Source organism: Nicotiana tomentosiformis, chromosome 6, assembly GCF_000390325.3.
Source record: "Nicotiana tomentosiformis chromosome 6, ASM39032v3, whole genome shotgun sequence".
NCBI classification, from domain to species: domain Eukaryota; kingdom Viridiplantae; phylum Streptophyta; class Magnoliopsida; order Solanales; family Solanaceae; genus Nicotiana; species Nicotiana tomentosiformis.
Genome location: NC_090817.1, coordinates 128,507,064 through 128,529,785, shown reverse-complemented (window position 1 = coordinate 128,529,785; position 22,722 = coordinate 128,507,064). Strand labels below are relative to the sequence as shown.

The 22,722-nt window shown below is 35.2% G+C and overlaps 1 protein-coding gene across 1 annotated transcript; it reads left to right on the top strand.

The window, feature by feature from the left end:
• The first annotated feature begins 7,062 nt into the window (after nucleotides 1-7,062).
• On the top strand, nucleotides 7,063-13,122 carry LOC104114893 (protein HOTHEAD-like). The gene is made up of 6 exons (XM_033660955.2): nucleotides 7,063-7,286; nucleotides 8,122-8,509; nucleotides 10,845-11,155; nucleotides 11,259-11,644; nucleotides 11,967-12,535; nucleotides 12,625-13,122. The coding sequence occupies exons 1-6, from the start codon at nucleotides 7,199-7,201 to the stop codon at nucleotides 12,677-12,679; spliced, it is 1,797 nt and encodes a 598-aa protein (XP_033516846.1). The 5' UTR covers nucleotides 7,063-7,198; the 3' UTR covers nucleotides 12,680-13,122.
• Nucleotides 13,123-22,722: the final 9,600 nt, after the last annotated feature.

Genomic DNA, 22,722 nt, shown 5'->3' with positions numbered 1-22,722 from the left:
AATACCCTGGTGGTAGAATGTGATCGCTCGTTGCATGGAGCGGTGGTTGAGTAGCCAGGGGTATGGTGGAAGTTCCCTCTGAGGGACCCCAGGGTGGAGGCTGACCAGAAACCCAAGCTTGATATACATCAGACAATCGTTGTCTCAATTTTCTTATTTCCTCCAACTCTTGCTCAACTGACTGACCCTGGGGGTCGTCACTGACCAGCTCGATCTCATCATCGTTAGCCATTACTATCGTTCCCTTAGATCTTGTGAAGTAATGGTGTGTTGCCAGTATCACCACAAACCAACCACCTTAAACTTACTTTATAAGAGACAACAAACGTGTTAGGGTTAAGCATTTTATAGATATGAATCACACGTAATATGCCATGCTCCTATCATTATCACTATTTCTAACATGCTTTTGGAGGCTTCATGTTTCATTCCGGCTTATCAGGTGGCTTCTTATTAACGCTCTTTTTTTCCCCCTTTGGTTTTCTTTTCACTCACGCCTCCTTTTTATCCCTCATCTTAGAATCGTTGAAAAATATTTTGATCGAACCTTTTGGGGGTTGCCTACGTATCATGTCGCCGCATGAATCAGATCATTACGTAGTTTAAGGATACGACCATTTGTTTTTGTTTTTGTTTAATTAATTTGTTTTTTATTTTTTTATAAACCAAATTTGGTTCATTTTCGAATTTTTCTAAAACAAAATCTTTTTCATTAATTTTTATTTTTTTAATATTTTTTTTATATTTTAATTTTTTATACAAGACTCAAAAACAAGAATTACATAAAGATAAACATTTAAACAAGACCAGACATGACTCAAACAGACTTTTTAGGGTAAAAGGCAAAACAACAAGACTCAAAACACCAAAAGACTCTTACAAACTCAAAGACCACAAAGGAACAGTCAAAGTGGACTGCCAGCTAAAAGAAGATCCAAAATTCTGTAGGAGAATCCACCAACATCACTCTAATGATGGAGCTTATTCCTGCGGCTGACCCCCAACGTCGTGGTATATCCTCTCTAAATCTACAAATATGTGACAAGCGACGTTTAATGATACTTTTGCAAACCGCTCGGGCGTCATTCCTTGGCAACTCCTGCAAGCTGGGGAGATATATGTGGCTACCTAGAGGATCTTTCCCTTAATGTGTTCCTGAGCCAAATGCAACTCTTGATTTTGCTGACCACGGGTTTCGGCTAGATCCAGTGCATCAATCTCGCGCTCCAAGGCCATATCTCTCTGGCACCGAACTTCTAGTGACTCCCCCTCTAACCGATTGATCACCTTTTGGTAGTGGTGTCTTTCTATTTCAAACTCGGTGATCTGGCGCTCCTTACCTGATTCAACTCCCTCTACCTGATCCCTTAGACCTTGGATTAGTGGAGCATAACCCATGCGCTCATGATCACGGACTATTCTGAACTGGGTTTCTCTCTCTTCCTATTGCTGAGCAGTTGTGACTATGTTCTTCTTCCGAATTTGGGTTTTGAGTGCTTGCTTTTCTCGTGCCCACTGAGCTTTCTCTTTCTCAAAAACATCATATAGCAGATCCCTGTCTACTTTAACGATGCCGAGCTCTTCTTGCATTGCTCCGAAGGCATATTCATAATCTCTTTTCATCTCTTCCGCAACCAGCACAACTCTATTTCGAATCTCAGCCTCCCACTCTGCGATGCTCTTCAAAAATGTCCCTGCTCTATCTGCGAGAGTATCTTGATTATAGAACCATTCAAGATAAGAAGGATTTATCTCACCACATTCTCGATTTGCCACCATGGTGCCACGCTCGAGTATCTTAATGCCATTCCAAACACGTTGATCATAAGCTTCACGAATGGGATCCTCTAATGTTGCTTCCCAGATAAAGTTTTCCATAGTCTCTACCATGGGCACTATCTGTTTGTGACCCAACTGACGTAAAACTCTCATGGGAGCATATGGTTGATAACCCCGAAGCCCTATCAAGATGAGAAACGGATGGCAAGATGACTTATAGATGACATATTCTGCGGTGAACCAAGGATAATTCCATGTAATCTGATCATCTGTTAAGGAGTGAAGATACTCCCTCTAATCTTGGACACTTTCTGGAAAATTGCGAATCTCCAACTCACTCTTCAATCTAGCATTATACTGGTGAACATGATTACCCTAACAAGTACGGTGGTCTACCTGATAAGGACGACGGAAAAGATGATCCATGAACCACATCTGGAGTAGGAGGATGCAACCTTCAAAGAAACCTTTTCCTTCCCAGCACCTGGTTAAGGCACGAAAGATATCTGCTAACACCATAGGAAGAATGGAGGAATCATTTCTTTTCACCATGGTTGTGACTATTCCAGATAACTGAATGTTGACCATGCACCCCAAGAAAGCTACAATGAATGCTTTTAGTCCATGGTCTCGCCATGTGTGTTGGTTCTATTTGTTAACTAGCTTCGTCCCATAGTATGAGAACCCCCCTTCATGTCCATGCCTGTTATGCAAGAAATCTAGGCGGACCTGCCATTGCGCCACATGTGCTATCTCGGTGTGACTGATCCATATCTGCTCAAGGAACTTGGTAGCAGTGACATCCCTGGGAGCCAAAAGTCTCTTTGTTCGACTCTTATGCCCCAGATCTGTATATTCGGTGAATTCCTCCAAGGTAGGAGTCATTTCAAACCCATTGAGACGAAACACACTATTCTTCGGGTCCCAGAAATAAATCAAAGCCTCTATGAGTTCTCGTTTGGGCTTAATCTCCATAATGTTTACCACGTTTTTCAAATAATCCTTGATCTTTCCTTACTCAAACCCATCCATGTTGTTCCACCATCGTTTCAATAAACTAGGCACTTTGTCGATAATCTTAAATGGCGAGTGCTCTTAATCTTTCGGCCTCTTCTCAGGTATCCCACTAACTGAATCCATATCGAACCTGATAAATAAAAATATGATGTCAAGTCCTAATCTAAACTCAAAGAAATGACACAAAGCAAACTTTTGAATAAAACAACAAACAAACTTCTTATGGGAGGAAGGCTAGACTCTAGAGGGATTACTCACAGATATCGCCGAGAAAACAACACATGACAAAAACGGCCGGACAAAGGACGGAATAATAAAAGGTGACGGAGGGGACAAGATAGTTATTTTTATGAAAACGACTCTTCAGTACCTCGAAAGAAAGTACAAAGGTTGTCTCGAAAAAAATATCCGGACACATGGATAAGCGGGTAAAAATAAATAAAAATTTATTTTTTTATGAAAAACACCCATTTGGTACTTCAAAAAAAAAACTATAAGGTTGACTTGGCAAAAATAGCCGAAAACAAGGGACAACACGACAAAAACAAAATGACTATTTTTACGAAAATAGCCTTTCAACACTTCCGAGGAAGGTTTAAAGGTTGAATTAAAAAACATGACTGGATGCAAAGACAAATAATGAAAAAGACAAAAAAAAAAAATTATGGACACACCGATTTCGAAAACTCTTGCAAAAATGGCGGCTGAACCCGATGAAAGTTGCCTACGTACCCCACTGGAATTGTGAGAATCGGACATGCGTAGTTCGAACCAAGACTTGACCATTTTTTATTTATTTATTATTATTTTGACACCTCATGCCGGATTAGTCCTTTTTTTTATTTAGTAAAAATAAATTATTTGTACAAAACTAGGGGAATAATTTTTTTTTCCAATTCTGCTCAACTAATTTTCTAAAATCGGTCAACAAATGCAAGCAAGCCTTCCAAATGATGCAGCAAGTAACATATAAGTGAACATGATGGCCTTAAAAAGGATACCTGTCTTATACAGACTCGGCCCCTATGTCGACTTTCGCTAAGTCAAATGCACATGATGCAACAAAAGATCCTACTAGGGAAAATCAGGCATGTGGCTTGTTCTTCTAAGTTTTAAAAATCTTAGGAGATGAGGTATATCTAGACTGGCCATAAAACGAGCGGACAACTCGAGTTGGGAAGGGGTAGCGTACCGGGAGAAATACTTCTCTGGCTTAAATACTGGACCCTCCTCGGTCTTAAACATGGGTGACTAATAATCCTTCAACGGGAGCCCAGGCCCACCGGCTTTATCTCAATAAAGAATGGGGCGCGTATCTGCGATTCCCGAGGTTATATTCAGAAGACTCATATGAGATGCGTGAGAAGATAATTTATATGTACAGTTCAACAATATCAAAGCGGTAAAAAGCGGACAAGTAACACATTAGCCCCAAATAAAATCATAGTATATACAAAAATTAATAAAGCCAAATAAAGTCAATGTACAAGCTCGAATTCTTGAAGTCCCCAGTAGAGTCGCTAGAGCTGTCACACCCCTTTTGTACTCCCAAAAGATATATGTGTGTTATGGGTTGTTGTGGGTTAAAGAATTTTTTCAATTAAAGTGACAAATTTGAGTAGGGATTATTTTGTTTTACAGAGTCGCCATTTGGAATTAATTTTTTGGGTGTTCCAAGTCGCCTTTTATTTGAATCCCTAGTCAAAGGAAGGTTTGACTTTATTATTATTGGTCTGCGAAAATGAAGTCCGGGTAAGTAATTTTGTTGATCGGGGAGAAGGTGTAAGGCATTTTTCGAGTCCCGTGGTTCTAGCACGGTAGCTTTATTGACTGCATTTGGCTTATATTATTTTTGGATAACCTGTATTTTAATTGTTCTCATGTTTTACCTATGTCCGCATTTATTGCTTGATTAGATTTATGAAAATTATCTTGAAAGAAGTCACGTGTATGTGTACTCATTTTTGTTTGGCGTCAAGAATCATGTCACGCGTACGTGTACACAATTAATAACACTCTTATTATTATTCGAAGTTGATTGGTCAAGTCACGTGAACGCGCACTTGTATTATTTCCCTAAACTAATTTGAAATTATTGTAAGACCAAGAGTTTATGGATATGAAATTATTTGGAAGTCGGAAAATATTTTAGCTATTTAAAGTATTGACAAGTTATCCACATTTAGAAATATTTACAACTTACTACTCTATCTTTGAAATTAGAAAATATTTATCTATTATGGAAGAATGGACTAATTATTAATCTAGTGACAAAAATTATTGGGCATGGCAGATTTATACTCAATCCAACCCATGTATAATTCTTTCTTTCCTATTAAATGTCGTAACTCATTTTTTGTTCACTTACTTGAACTCCAACAAATGGCCCATTAATATGGCAAGATCTTCATTCTTAATTCTAAATAGCAAATCTCATTAAGATGAAATCCTATTCAAATAATCTGTTGACAAATAACTTGAAACATGTAAAAAAAAAAAAAAAATACAACATGATAATGTGTATAAATAAAACAACACAAAGAATTATCACATGAACCTCTATAAAAATATCACACAAAATAATAAAATAATTAACAAAGGGAGGATAAGTAATGAACCTTTAAGCAAAAATTTCCTTGCGAACTTGATTAATGCAAAAACAATTCGATAAATGTTTTCGGCAAATCAGCAAATGAGAAGAAAATCGAGCGACGAACCTTCTAATATTCGAGCCCAGACCGAAACTCGATTGTATCTCGTGAGGCTACTGGTTTTTGGCGTGAGAGAGATGAGTACCAATGAAGCTTCACAAGGTGATTTTAGGCTTAAATTTGAGGCATTTTTGGATTTTAAACACGGTGATGAATTGCTAAATTTTTCGAAAGAAAGAGGAATAAAGAATGAAACGAGTAGAAATTCTCTTAGCGCAAAAGAAGATTTTTTTTTTTTCAATTCTCTCCTCCCTCTCTCTCTCCCTTTTTAAAACATTTTCTCTTCTATTTATAGAAAACAAAATTCGAAATTTTTTCAGACTTATTTTTTTTTAATTTTTTTTTTTTAATTAAAAATTCTCACTTCCCATTTTTCTTCTTTTTTTTAAAAAAAAAATTCCCACTTTCCTTTACTTTTATTTTTTTAATTTCCCACTTTTTTTACTTTTATTTTTTTATTTTTCACTTATTTTACTTTTCTTTTTTTAATTTTCACTTATTTTACTTTTTTTTTTTTTAATTTCCACTTATTTTACTTTTATTTTTTTAATTTCCACTTATTTTACTTTTCTTTTTTTAATTTCTACTTTCTTTTACTTTTTAAAAAAAAAATTACCTACCTTTACCTTTATTTTTTAATTCCAGCTTTCTTTTACTTTTTATTTTTTAAATCTTCACATTCTTTTACTTTTTAAAAAAAATAATTTCCACCTACTTTTACTTTTACTTTTTAATTCCATACTTCTACTTTTTCTATTTTTTATTCCCATCCGAAATTAAAAAAATATTTTTTTTCGGTTTTTTAACTTATTTTATTTTAAAATAAAGATAAAAATAAAAATAATATTAATAGTAATAGTTGACCTTTTAAATTATTTTAAATTTTTATCCTATATCTATATAAAAAAGTGTAACAAAGCTAAAAACTATATATTAAAATTTTAAAAATATTTACATAGTAAAAGGTGATAAAAATTCAAATATAGTCAAAACTTAGGTGCTCGCACTTATTAATGGATTGAAATTTAAAAATAACTAGATTTACAAGTGGTAATTGAAAAATAGCCACTGTTTCAAAAGTAATCGATATTTAGCCACTTTTCAGGTAAAAATAAATCAGAAAGAAAACATTGTTCAAAATCCGTAAAATATTCCAGCATAATATACGGGAGTTCAAATTCTTTACATGTGAACTTCCAGCATAATATACTGGAGTTCCAGCATAATATGTTGGAAGTTCATACAAAGGTGCTTCAATCTCCGGTATATTATGTTGAAACTTTTTGTGTGCTGGAGTTCCAGCATAATATGCCGGAAGTTCATACACAAGCTCACCAATCTCCAGTATATTATACTGAAATTTTCCGTATTGCAGCAAAATAGTAACTATTTTTCAATGACTTTGCAAACACTGAATGTTTTTCAATTAACAATTCGAAAACTGACTAGCCCGTAGTATTTTCACTTATTAATGTGTAGTTGCGGAATTCTAGAAGCTTTAAGCGAATCAAGTGCAAGTATGTATATATATATATATATATAGTATGCTATAGTTGCACACATAACAATGCCAACCAAAGAAAGCCACATCAACGAGTGCTAGTAGTAGTTTGAGGTGGAAGAACTGCTTCAGTTCTCCTGCTGGGAGTTTCTTAATTTTTTTTCCCTCTTGAGTTTATTTCTATTGCTCAATGGCTGTGGTTGGTCCTGTAATTCTGAAGCTCCTTCTCCCTTTAATACTTCTGTGGCTCAACTTTAACTCTCTCCCTCTCACTCAAGGTACTTTTGCTTTCACTACTTCTGCATATACTTTCCCTTTTCACTTGTCTTAATTTCTTTCAAAGAAACATTTTCTTGGAAGCTAGGTGATAACAGAAAGAAATGAAGTGGAACTAAGTGCTAGAATTTTGTTCTCAACTTCTATTCCTTGTTTTTTGATGGGCTAAATATGTACGTGTTTTTTCCTAAACATTTCCTTTTCCTCTTAATAACTTCGTTTTCTTGTTTCTTGAGCATATACATTTACTGCAAGCACCTTTTTATCAGAATGATCAGTCCTACTTGCAGTCAGACGCTAGAATCCAGAAAATAAAAATAAAAATAAGAAGAAGGCAAAAAAAGAAAAAAGAAAAAAGAAAAAAGAGAAAGAGTAGGTAGCTAATAATTAGAACTGGATTAGATTTTCACAGCTAATTAACTAATAGTATAAAGTAATTTTTATGGACAAGATTGGGTTGCTCTATTGGTGAGCACCCTCCAGTTGTGAGTTCGAGTCACTCAAAGAGCAAGGTGGGGAATTTTTGGAGGGAGGGAGCCGGGGGTCTATCGGAAACAGTCTCTCTATCCTAGGGTAGGGGTAAGGTCTGCGTACAAACTACCCTCCCAGACCCCACTAGTGGAATTATACTGGATTGTTGTTGTTGCTGTATAAAGTAATTTTTATACTATCAGATCATCTGAAATAATTTTTAGGTGATTAATTAAGGTCATCTAAAAGATAATTTTACATAGCTGATCATATAGAAAAAGTGAGATTAGTAACATGAGAAAATACGATATGCAAGTTATTGATATAGCATGTTAAAATATACTGATAGCGTAAAATTCCTAACAGCAAGCAAATGGGAATCATGGAAAGATCAATATCCATTCATAAAAGCTGCAAGCTCATTCTCATCATCTTCGTCTTCGTCTTCGTCAAATGTTGGGAGCAAAAAGGCAAATTATGACTATATAATAGTGGGAGGAGGCACAGCTGGTTGTCCTTTGGCAGCAACTTTGTCACAGAAATTCAGTGTGCTATTACTGGAAAGAGGAGGAGTTCCATTTGCAAATGCAAATGTGTCATTCATGCAAAACTTTCATATCTCTTTGGCTGACACTTCACCATCTTCTGCTTCCCAAATTTTCGTCTCAACTGATGGAGTCTTTAATGCAAGAGCTAAAATCTTGGGCGGAGGCAGTTGCATCAATGCTGGTTTCTACAGTCGCGCTAGCTCAAGGTTTGTAAATTAACCTCATCTGATCTGCTTGCGCCCTTCATATATGCATTTCTTGTTGCTAACGTTCTGTTGCGCGGTCCTTCCCGAACCCCACGTGAATACGGGATATCTTTGTATACCATACTATCCTTTTTTTAACGTTCTATTCTCTCAGCTTTGAGTTTGAATTTAACTTCCATGTACTTTACCTAAAACTAGCCTTAGTAATTTACATGATTTTAAATCATCTCATTAAAGATAAAATAGAAAATTTAAAGGTAAATTATTTTGAAATATAGAAATATATTATTCTTTTTATTTTTTGGGACAAGAAGTCCAATTACGTAAAAAGTCCTTTACATTATTAATATATATAAATTTTATCCTTGAGTTATATTATTGTATGGTGAAGATTCTATTAGGTTTTAATAAATTAAGAAAAGCCAAACTGAAGGTTGGTCAATGAATTAATAATGATCTCCCAACCAGAAAAGTAAAACCAACTCATAGCTTTCAATGGTGTTAGATTTTTTTCAAGTCATAGTAAATTGACCTGGCTTTATGCAATTAAATCATTGGGGAGACCTCACATGGTTTTCAAATTCCTAAAATGGAAGATGTATTCTCTATCGAAAATAACATCTCTTTCTTCGCAAGGTAGGAATAAAGTCTGTGTACGTACTAAGCACTACCCTCTTCGGACCCACTTATGAGATTATACTGTATATATTGTTGGGAGAGGTATTTTCTCTCGCTCTTATTATTGGTTGATTCAACTTTCGATAAATGAAAAAGGCAGGTGATTCAAAATTAATGCATAATTATCATCATCACTGTAAGTAAAAGAGTATCTATAAGTAGACATTACAATCACCAAAATACTTTAGAATTCAATTAGTGAAGCCATTGAATGTGACTGTTTATGTCTTTTAATTTGGCAGTCTAGCTACGTACACCACCTTTCTAAATCAATAGGATTCTGTTATTTTCAGAGTTGATTAGTTGCCGAGAGGGACTACAATTTTGTGGGGATGCTCATATGGTTAGATCACCTCATTATTGATCTTGATATATGTTACTATCTTCAGTAAATGAATGTTGTTTTTCTCATTTTTGACAAACCAGTTTGGTCCAAAATGAGTGTTGTTGGACATATAAAGTGTAATTTAGTCAAATAACTCGTATTTTAATACTATTAATTTTTAAATTGAATTTGTCAAGACCTTAAACGACACTTATTTTAGATCAAAGGGAGTATTTGGAAAATGTTTGTGATTTCATTGTTTCCTGAACATGAAGCTGGAGAATTAAATGAATTCTTATCTTAAAATAGCTGTGCATGCAATATCTGTATCCATAAGTGCTTTTTGCTTAGCTTGAAATAAAGATTTGGTAGGAAATGCACAATATAATTTAATGACTAACCAGACATGTGGTTGGTTGTAAAGCCATAGATACCCACAAATCCAGCCCACTGCCTACTTCTATCCTCATTTATTGTATTTACTACTATTTAAGGCCAACAATTTAATTTTCCTCTTTAGGATAGTTGCCATTGTGCTTAAAGTTTATACTCCCCGTTCACTTTTACTTGGCGTGTATACTAAAAATAGTCATTTTACGCAAGAAATAATTTTTTTTTCATGTTATACCCACAATATTTACTACTCATTTCAAATCATTTTCTCAAATCCAATAAAATATGCATCAATTAATATGGGTATCATGGTAAATTACGCACTTCATTTATTATTTCTTTAAGGGAAGTAAAAAAGTCAAAACGTGCCAAGTAAAAGTGTACAGAGGGAGTATCATTGTCCTATTTAGCATAATGGTTGTTGAAATAAAAATATGAAACAGAAATGTAGGTACATAAGCAACTAATGACTTTTCTTCTCCTAACATGCATGTAAACTTTGTAATTTTTTATTTTAAGAGTTTAACCTCTTTACACTAACAACGTAAACTTTCTTTTTTCTTTTACGCTATTAGATCACCTTAGAGGTATTTTAAGAGTAACTATCGATAATCTGAGGAAGTAGTAACCTGAAAAATCTGACAGTAACATTCTACTGCAGGTTAAGTTCTATTTATTATTGTGTAAATATTTTCAATTACACTGTCAGTTAATATAATATAAGATAAATCTTTACAGGAATATGGCTGGCGTGGCCGTGGCCTATGTTTGACTAGAAAATTCCAGCTTTTGAGAACTTTTTTTTTTTTAATTTTCCTTATTTCTCTTTTTCTTGGTGGAGGTTGGGGTGGCTAGTGAGTGCACTAGGCACACAATCAGTGTTGAAAAATTGATGGCAGATTGATGTATTAATCATGCTATGATCCTTTGAACTTGTAGTTATATCAAGAAAGCAGGGTGGGATTCTAAACTGGTGAATGAATCATACCCCTGGATTGAGAAGCAAATTGTTCATAAACCAAACTTGGCACCATGGCAAAGAGCTGTAAGGGACGGTCTTTTAGAAGTTGGTATCTCACCTTTTAATGGATTCACTTATGATCACGTATATGGAACCAAATTTGGAGGTACAATTTTCGACAGATTTGGTCGTCGTAAATCTGCAGCCGAATTACTCACCTCAGCTAACCCTGAGAAGCTTCATGTTTTGGTCCATGCAACAGTTCAAAAGATTGAGTTTGACACATCAGGTATTACATGTCAAATTAATCTAATATATTTAGTCCAAGATATAGTAAACTAGTACTAGTAAAAATCAGTCTTCAATGAGATGATGATAATAAAATTGTGTAGGAAAGAAGCCAAGAGCAGTAGGAGTCATCTTCAAAGATGAAAATGGGAACACCCACAAGGCATTTCTTTCAAAGAGAAGAGGAAGTGAAATTATAGTGTCATCTGGTGCAATTGGAAGCCCTCAAATTCTGATGCTCAGTGGAATAGGACCAAAGAAAGAATTGGAAAAATTGAACATCCCGGTGGTACTTGACAATAAATTCGTAGGTAAAGGCATGTCAGACAACCCCTTAAACACCATATTTGTTCCCACAAATAGGCCTGTTGAGCAGTCGTTGATCCAGACGGTTGGAATTACTAAGATGGGGGTCTATATCGAAGCTAGTAGTGGATATGGACAAACCGAAGACAGCATTCATTGCAATCATGGTGTCGTTTCAGCTGAGGTTAGTCATAAAACTTTCCAACTTTTTTCAAGTAAAATTAGAGGTCACTTTTATCTTGCTCTTATATATGTGGCTGGTTAAGGAACACCTGATCAGTACCTGCAAAATAGGGTTGAGTTTTTTAAGTAGCAGTTCTTGTCTTGTCAGAAACATCCTCATTAGTTTACGTACTAAAACAAGCTGACAAGTTTTAGTGGCCGGAGCCAGAGCATCGCTTATGAGACATAGCATATACCCTTAAACTCCTCGCGACTTCATAATAGAAGGTGCTAGGGCCTTCAATCCTTTTTCTGACATACGTTGCATGTTTTGGAATAACCAGATAGGGCAACTGTCCACCGTTCGTCCAAAGCAAAGAACTCAGGAAGCGATTGAAGTGTACAAAAGAAACAAGAAAAATGTTCCACAAGAAGCATTCAGGGGAGGTTTCATATTAGGAAAGATAGCTACACCGTTGTCAACAGGGAAGATTAGCCTAAAGAGTACCAACATTGATGACATTCCTTCCGTCACCTTCAATTACTTCAGCCATCCACGCGATCTAAAGCGATGTGTAAATGGCATACGCATTATGGAGAAGCTTGTGAAGTCAAAACATTTCACCAACTACACACAATGCGACAAGGAGACATTGGACAAGTTGCTCAACATGAGTGTCCAAGCTAATATTAATCTTATACCGAAAAACACTAATGATACAGAGTCACTTGAACAGTTCTGCAAAGACACTGTGATCACAATATGGCATTATCACGGGGGTTGCCATGTCGGCAAGGTGGTAACATCTGATTACAGGGTTATTAATGTCCACAAGCTCCGTGTCATTGATGGTTCGACATTCACTGAGTCACCAGGCACCAATCCTCAAGCCACACTTATGATGATGGGCAGGTAAAATCATACCTTAATTACAAGTTTCCTGAAGAGGTTTGGCTAGTCAATTATACTAATTGATTTCTTTGATGATGCATTTGATGCAGGTACATGGGAGTACAGATTTTAAGAGAAAGATTAGGGAGAGCAGCTGGTTTGTAAAAACCATATAAATCCATTTCTTAGTTTCTTTTTGCTGGGGACAATTGAGTGGTAGTAGGTGGCTGGAGTGGTTCTTTTGACATGAGTGCAAGTTTTGTCATTTTAATTCTTTGGCAAACAGTTATGTGGAGTTTGTATAGTTTGGCTTGTCATAAAGAAGAAGGCTACATAGGATGAAAAAACTTACTCATACCCGGTGTAACTACATTAGTTTATCCTGGTTAAGTGATAGATTGAGGTGATTATATACATTAATTAACCGTGATTATTGAGTGTATATGAAAGACAAATGTCATTTATGTAAACACCCAATGTGAGTAAAGTTTTTTATTTTTGTGTGTGCCCTCCATAAGTAATGTATATGAAGTGCTTGTTATATAATAGGCATCTGTATTCTAAACTTCACATCTCTGAATATCATTCTTCTTTTTGCTTCCTTTTAAGGTAAAGGCGTAAAGCTTGTTTCTTGAATTTGATTCAATTTGTAAAACATATCCATAAGTCCAATGTGAGTTTTGTTAGGACATACTATAAATCATGCGTATTGTTATAGTATTTCTTATAGAACAATTGTTTATTTATTTATTCAATTCAATAAAGTTTATTTTAAATAGATCATGCATTTGTCTGTGTGTCCTTTGCTTATATAATAGATGATTTAGAGTATAGAGTTTAGCTTATACACGAAAGATTAAATCATCAATTCTTATAAGTCACAAAGTTTATGTTCACAATCTAATGATGGAATTGGACAAACCATCGGAATGGTTGTAGCACAAGATTAAATATAATTTATCTTGATTATGAAAATGGTTTAATTCCGACTTCTTGCGCTAGTACATTTTGTATGTATTGAATGGATCAAGTAGAGATAAGTATTTTATACTGACTTAATAAAATAATTTCTCTAGTCCATTCAATGTACATTATACTCTTAATCTTGATATAATTATTATTAGTTGTGTGTCATTTATTATTTTGATTTATTAAAAGGCGAGATTCTTTCGTGGGTCAATAAGCCTGGTAAATTGGACAATAATGATATACATTGGCGAAATAATAATTAGTTGATAGAATCCATGTCTCGGCTTTTAAGATTGATGATACTCCTTTATGAAAGCTTATAAGTTTTCATGTGTAAACCCGGCCGGTGCATTTTGTATCCGACACATGAAATAAGTTAAGCGAAAGTCTAAAGGAAGTAATCAATAAATTAAATTGTCAGTAATTTAATTTGATTGATTAGTATCTGAATCTTAACATGGGGAGTTAAATAAGGTTTTATGGAAGAATTTTAAAATTGAACTAAGGGGTGCAATTACAAATTTTTAGTGAAATAATTCATAATTTATTATGGTAGAAATTAATTTTGAAATCTGAAATTAATTTCATTATATGGAGTCTTGTTAATTAAATTTTGTGGTCTCTACTGTGCCAAAACAATAGGAAATAAAGGACATGTTTCCTTTCTGGAAAAAGAAAACCCAACGGGTTTTGAAAAAAGGGTTTTGCCCTAGAAAACGTGGCTATATATATCTCATATAGGGCAGACCGTTTTTCAGCACACGTTTCTCTTGGAATTTCGCCCACCCGAAAGTCTCTCTTTTCGGATATTATTTGGGTAACACAGTGGAAGACTGTGGAATATTTTTCTGGAGGTCGTGATCTTGCTACTCTGGAACTGGAGGCCGAGATTGATCTGCTTTGTTCACGCTTCAAGATGTAACTCGTATAATCTCCATATGTGCTAATTGTTTAATTTACACGTGAATATGATACTGAAATTGCTTCCGCTGCGCAATATATAATCCAACAATTGGTATCAGCGCCTTCTCACGTCTAATTAGATAATTAGGATGAACATGAAAAAAGAGCATCATGTTAATATGCAAGTTTTGAATTACATGCAAAGATTGTTTTTCTGTAAAACTGCACTGCTTTATGCATTAATATTTGTTCTGAGAATTTTGATTATTCTGAAAATCATGTAATATCTATTTATTATTGATGATATTTAATTAGAATAATCTGGAAATTTTGTAAATCCGAGGAAAACGCAAAAACTCCTATTTGGCCGAATTGGTCAGAAAATCGGAGGTCAACATGTTGACGAACTTCGATTGACCTGAAATTTGGTAGGTCCGTGCGAAATGGCCCAATGGTCAATACTCATGAGCTTTGCTCATGATGTAATCCGTTTTCGGGCATTCGAGGTCGTTTAGATGGTGTTTTGGGCGTTTTTCTAATTTTTTCGAATTTTTTCAAAAATGTTTTTAAGTTGTTTTTAATCCAGTGGTGGTAAGGATCATTCCCTATGGACTCCAGGGTTAAATTCTGGTGATATAATTAATATACATGTTGACGTAGGTCTTCTTCCATATCGGATAAACTCATTATAGGTAATCACTAGGTAATACTAGTTGTTGATTACTTGTATTTACTCTCCATCTGAATATGCATGTTGGTTCAATGGGACTAGTATCTTGAATGTTGATATTCACTTGACTTAAATTAACAATTTACTCTCCATCTGAGTAAGGCTTGTTTAAATTCATGGAGTGAATAATCAGTCATTACATATGTATATTGCAAGAATAGCTCTTTTCCCATCGAAACTTATTATTCAATGTGCATGGATTATACGTATACCTGTTAATCGGGCCGTGCTGACCCGTTTACAGCCCAGGTCAGCCCAGGTCAGCCCGGGTACTGTAGCGTGGGGGGCGGGCTGGGACGGATTGGGCGGGGAGCAGGTTTCAAACGAACAGTTTTTTTATACCGGTGCACTGGAACCCGCTAAGCCCGTTAACCCATTAACGGGCTACAACCCGGTTCAGCCCGTTAACCCGGTAACGGGTTGTTAACGGGCTACAGCCCAGTTCAACCCGTTTTTTAATGATTTTCTTTATAAAAAAAAAAAAATTAATGGACCAACTGAAACTCCTGATATTGACACTTGTATTTCTGATCTACACAAACATTTAGAAACATTATATAATTATTATTCTAATATTATTGATGCTTCTTCTGCTGTAGATGCAAATATTTCTTCAAGTTCAGTTTCAACATCTGGGACCAGTGCTTTGGATGATAATAATGATGTTGAAGATTATTTGATTTGGTCTACACTAGGGGAGAATCAACAAACCAGTAGCAGGAATATTGATGAACTTCAATTCTACTTGCAAAAGTTAGTAGAGCCCGACACAAAGGAATTTCTACCACTAGGTTGGTGGAGGAGCAACTCAAATAAATTTTCTGTTCTTTCGGCCATGGCTCGAGACGTGCTAAATGTGTCGATTTCAACAGTCACATCAGAGAGCACACTTAGCCAAGCAAGGCAGCAACTAGGAGATACCCGTCATTCATTGGGTAGCAACGCTTTAGAAATTCTAGTGTGCTTCAGAGATTGGATAAGATCATAACGACGAAATCAAGGGCGTGACGAGGTAGATGAAGCGGAGGACCAAGAAATTTGAGATATAATGGTTTATGGTGCTGATTCAACCAATGCCGAAAATCAAGAACCTCATGTTGACATGGATGAACTTACAAAAATGATGCAAAGCATGTGATGTACTATTTTTTTTTTATAATTATTGTAAACTTTTAATTTGCAAGTTCAAAAATAACAAAATCAAAAAAGAACTTGCAACTTAATTTGAAGTATTATATATTATTCAATAAAAATATCAAATAAAAGTCTTCAGAGCTTGATCTTTACATATTGCCAATTGGTCTTATTAAATAATTTTTTGTAGCCACTTACTTTTAAATTTTAAATTTAAAATTATAAAATTCAAATTTCAAATTTAAAACTTTAAACTTCAAAGTTTAATTCTAAGCCTTAAAAGTTTTCAAACACTTAAGTATCAATAACATTGAATAAGAAAAATAAATTTTACTTTAAAAAAAATAAAATTCCACGGCTCGCTAGCAGCCCACTAATAGCCCGCTAACAGCCCGCTAAGCCCGAACCCGGACCGACAAAAAAAAAATCCGAAAAAGTACAGCCCGCTAATAGCCCGTAACGTTAAACGGACGGGCTGATTTTTTTTGTGTCCAGCCCATCTCAGTCCGCCCGTTAAACACCCATAATTATATGTACGTAGTATGTTTTGAATTTTAATATTCAATAAAGCACGACTTATTTTGATCTATTTGTTTAATTGTCTCTCAGATCAACCATGATTGCTTTCAATCACCTTACTACTATTCTTACTCAAAACATACTTGAGGGTCCGAATTATGTTGATTAGAAACAAAACTTGAATATTGTCCTAATTGTTGAGGAGTACAAATTTGTACTTGATTAGGTGTGTCCATAAAAACCTGGAGAAGATACTACGGATGATGAACATAAAGCTTACCAAAAATGGGTTAAGGCTGAAGAGATGGCGCGGTGTCACATTCTGGCATCTATGTCGAATATTCTGCAACATCAGCATCAATCTATGGAGTCTGCTCATGACATTCTGGAAAATGTCAAAGAGATGTTTGGAGATTAGAATCCTGCGGCTAAGCAGACGGCCATGAAAGCTCTTCTGAATACCAAAATGGTTGAAGGTTTATCTGTTAGGGACCATGTTCTGAAGATGATGAGTCTTCTGAATGAACTGTAGGTCCTTGAAATTAACATTGATAAGGATACACAGTTGAGATGATCATGCAGACTCTGCCTCACAGTTTTCAACAAATTCGCCTGAATTATAATATGAATAAAATGGATTTGTCACTTGCGAAATTGCTGAATGAGCTATTGTGGGCAGAGACTATTATCAAGCAACAAGCTCCTCCCGTGGCACTGGATTTTGAGATAGGTTCTTCTTCTAAGTCGAGAGGCGGGCAGAAGAAGAAAAAGGCTAAAAAACCCTCTGTTGGAGGCGCAACTGCTGGTGTGAAAAAGCCTAAGGGCAAGTGTTATCACTGCAAGAAGCCTGGGCATCATAAGAAACAATGTCCGGCTTATCTGGCCAAGCTGAATAATAAATCAGGTGATTTACATCTACTTGTTATTGAAACTCTTTTAGCGGATGTTTCTACTATGTCATGGTGTGTAGATTCGGAAGCCACTAATCATGTCTGCACTTATTTGCAGAGGTTTCAGGTAATGTGGCGGCTAAGTATATGAGAAATCAGTGTTTATCAAGCAGATAGTTCGGTAGCCCCAGCTTTAGCATTAGGAAATATTAGTATTTCATTTGGTAGTAATAGAGTATTAACTTTAAAGGAGATATTATATGTACCTTCCGTTAGAAGGAATTTAATTTCGGTTTCTAGCGCTAAGAGAGAAGGTTATGACATTAATTTTCATGATATTGATAAATGTGTTATTAGTCATAATAAGCGTTATCTCTCTTCGGCTATATTGATTAATGGTCTTTTATTGTTTATTCTATTCCTAAATCGTTACCGCCTAAAGAACGGAATTATATTGATTTACCAAATAAGAGAAAACGTTCTTCTGAATTGAGTGAAACATATTTATGGCACTTATGTTTGGGTCATATAAATCTGAACAGAATTTCAAGGTTAGTTAAGGATGGATCTTTAAGTTCATTAAAAGTGGAGGCACTACCAACTTGTGAATCTTGTTTAGAAGGAAAAATGACAAAACAAAATTTTCCCTCAAAAGAAAATCGAGCAAGTGATAGATTAGAGTTAATTCATTCTGATTTGTATGGTTCGATGAATGTCCAAGAAAGAGGTGATTTTGAGTATTTTGTGACTTTCACATATGATTACTCAAAGTATGGATATATTTATTTGTTGCGTCCAAAGTCTGAATGTTTTGAAAAGTTCAAAGAATTTAAGATAGAGACTGAAAAATGACATAATAAATATATCAAGACACTACGATCTGATCGTGGTAGGGAGTACCTTTCTGCGGAATTTATTAGTTACTTATCAGAATGTGAAATTACCTCTCAATTATCTTCACCTGGAACACCACAACAAAATACTGTAGCTGAAAGAAGAAATATGACTCTTATGGAAATGGTTAGATCAATGATGTGTTATTCTAGTTTGCCTTCGTTTTTTTGAGAACATGCCTTAGAAACAACAAATTACATTCTAAATTTAGTTCCTTCAAAGTCAGTACCTTTGACCCCTATAGAATTGTGAACTGGGCGCAAGCCTAGTCTGCGGCATATTCGAGTTTGGGGTTGTCCGACACATGTGTTAAAAGGGAAAACAGATAAATTGGAGGCGAGAACGGATATATGTGTGTTTGTGGGTTATCCAAAAGTGACAAAAGGTGGTTTATTCTATTGTCCTAAAGAAAAGAAGGTAATTATTAGCACAAATGCCAAGTTTCTTGAAGAGGACTATTTGATGAACCATGTTCCTAGAAGTAAACTTGTTTTATAAGAACTTAGCAAAGGAATGGAAACTCAGGTATATGAAAAACAAAACGACCAGATGCAAACCTCGAAAGTTGATTTTGACATACAATTGCATTTTAGTAGTAGGAGAAATTTCAATAGACTTGATGTCTCGCAAGAACAAGTGCCCGAAGTCATACTACCACAAAGTAGTGGGAGTTATATTAAGCAAACTGCACAATAGGATGAAGTCGTTGATATCCATGTGGATAGCATGGAGACTCAGGTTCCTGATAATGAAATAAGACAGCCAGTTCGTTATACGCTCTTGGGAGAATCATATGATAGGATCCCTGAGGAGCCAATTATTGAACCTGTCAATTACAACCAAGCACTACATGATAAAGATGCTGATAAGTGGGTTGTTGCTATGAAATCAGAAATGGGGTCTATGTACTCTAATTAAGTCTGGGATCTTGTAGAACTACCTGATGGGGTTAAACCCATTGGATGCAAGTTGATCTATAAGAAAAAGAGAGGTGTAGACAGAAAAGTGCAAACTTTTAAAGCAAGGCTTGTAGCGAAAGGATTTACTTAAAAAAAAAGGGATCGATTATGAGGAAACTTTCTCGCCGGTAGCCATAATTAAGTCTATTAGGATTCTCTTATTCATTGCTGCTCATTATGATTATGAGATTTGGCAAATGGATGTCAAGACAGCTTTCCTTAATGGAAGTCTTGATGAGTGCATCTATATGATGCAACCAGACGGTTTCATGGAAAGTGGCAAGGAATATATGTTGTGTAAGCTTAAAAGGTCCATTTATGGATTGAAACAGTCATCTAGGGCATGGAACACTTGTTTTGACAAGGCGATTAAAACTTTTGATTTTGATCAATGTCTTAATGAGTCTTGTATATACAAGAAGTGGGATGGGGACAAAGTGACATTTTTAATCTTATATGTAGATGACATATTGCTCATAGGAAATAATGTGGGCATATTGAGTTCAGTTAAGCAGTGGTTGTCCATGCACTTCGATATGAAAGATTTGGGAGAAGCGGCTCATATCCTTAGGATCAAGCTCTTGCGAGATCGCAAGAAAAGGATATTAGGCTTATCTCATGCTCTTTATATTGATACAATACTCTCCAGGTTTAGCATGCATGATTTCAAGAAAGGATTTCTTCCTTTCAGGCATAGAATTGCTCTATCTAAAGATCATTCTCCTAAAACTGATGAAGAGATAGAAAAGATGAAGACGGTCCCTTATCTATCTGTCGTGGGGAGTCTGATGTATGCCATGTTATGTACTAGACCTGATATCTGCTTTGCCGTGGGCATTGTTAGCATATTTCAGTCTAATCATGGGAGAGAGCATTGGACTGCAGTTAAGCATATAATCAAGTACCTGAAAAGGACCTGGGATTATATGCTAGTCTACCACTCGGACGACCTTTGAGGCAGCCAAAGAGGCGGTTTGGATCGAAAATTTCCTAATAGAGTTGGGTGTGGTTCCTTCGATTCAAGCACCAATAACACTTTATTGTGATAATAGTGGTGCGGTTGCAAATTTGAAGGAGCCACGGAGACATAAAAGAGCTAAGCACATTGAGCGTAAATATCATTTAATTCGTGAGATAGTGCAAAGAGGGGATGTAGTAGTCACCAAGATTGCGTCAGAGAACAACTTGCCGGACCAGTTTACTAAGAGCTTTCCATAGAAGACTTTTGATAGGCATGTAGACAAAATGGGTGTTAGAATTATAGACACATGGTTATGAGTCTAAGTGGGAGAATGTTAGGATATACTATAAACCATGCGTATTGTTATAGTATTCTTTATGGAACAATTATTTATTTATTTATTCAATTCAATAAAGTTTATTTTAAATAGATCATGTATTTGTCTGTGTATCCTTTGCTTATATAGTAGATGATTTAGTGTATAGATTTTAGCTTATACATAGGAGATTAAATTATCAGTTCTTATAAGTCATAAAGTTTATGTTCACAATCTAATGATGAAATTAGACAAACCATCGGAATGGTTATAGCACAAGATTAAATATAATTTATCTTGATTATGGGAATGGTTTGATTCCGACTTCTTGTGCTAATACATTTTGTATGTATTGAACGGATCAAGTAGAGATAAGTATTTTATGCTGACTTAATAAAATAATTTCTCTAGCCCATTCAATGTACTTATACTCTTAATCTTGATATAATTATTATTAGTTGTACGTGTCATTTATTGTTTTGATTTATTAAAAGACGAGATTCTTTTGTGGGTCAATAAGCCTGGTAAATTGGACAATAATGATATACATTGGCGAAATAATAATTAGTTGATAGAATTTATGTTTCGGCTTTTGAGATTGATGATACCACTTTATCAAAGCTTGTAAGTTTTCATGTGTAAACCCGACCAATGGATTTTGTATCCGTCACATGAAATAACTTAAGCTAAAGTCTAAAGGAAGTAATCAATAAATTAAATTGTCAGTAATTTAATTTGATTGATTAGTATTTGAATATTAACATGAGGAGTTAAATAAGATTTTATGGAAGAATTTCAAAATTGAACTAAAGAGTGCAATTACAAATTTTTAGTGGAATAATTCGTAATTTATTATGGTAGAAATTAATTTCAAAATTCGAAATTAATTCCATAATAGGGAGCCTTGTTAATTAAATTCTATGGTCCCTATTGTGCCTACGTAATAGGAAATAAAGAAAACATTTCCTTTGTAGTAAAAGAAAACACAACAGGTTTTGGAAAAGGGTTTTACCCTAAAAAACGTGGCTATATATATCTCATATAGGGTTGGCCGTTTTTCAGCACACGTTTCTCTTGGAATTTCACCCACCCGAAATTTTCTCTTTCCGGATATTATTTAGGTAACACAATAGAAGACTGTGGAATATTTTTCTGGAGGTCATAGTCTTGCTACTCTGGAACTGGAGACCGAGATTGATATGCTTTGTTCACGCTTCAAGAGGTAACTCGTATAATCTCCATATGTGCTAATTATTTAATTTACACGTGAATAAGATACTGAAATTGCTTCCGCTGCGATATATAATCCAACAAGTTTTTCTAGTTGGATTTGTTCCCCTGTCGTCATTCAATTAGAATGGATAAGAGGCTCGTGGGATTGATGTGAGGGAGTAGGTATGCAGGGGCGGATCTAGAGCATTGACTACGGGTTTTCGGGAACCCAGTAACTTTTGCGTAGACCCTGTATTTATAATAAAAAATTCACTGAATATTTATAAATATCTAACTGTGAACCCGGATATTATTGCATATTAATTTGAAATTACGATAAGAACCGATAAGCCTCAAATTCTGGATCCGCCTCTGAGCTATGGCTATATTTATGGGAGCGAACTCTGAGCGAATATGAAGCGCATGGATATAAGTTATGCCTTGAAATAAAAGACAATTTCGAAGTCGCTTTGTCTACGAACAAGGACGCTATAAGTAATGCAACTATGAATCTCATGGAGAATTAGTAATGTTCACTCCTGGCTCAGGAATATACTTCCCTAGTGAGTTTTATCAAGGTTTGATGTCTAAGTTAGGCATCAAACAACAAACAAGTTAAAATTGCCACTACTTTCCTTCTAAAGCAGTCAAATGAATCACACACAAGCAATAAAGAACATGCACTAGATAAGTAGATATAGCAATAAGAGTACACAAAGTT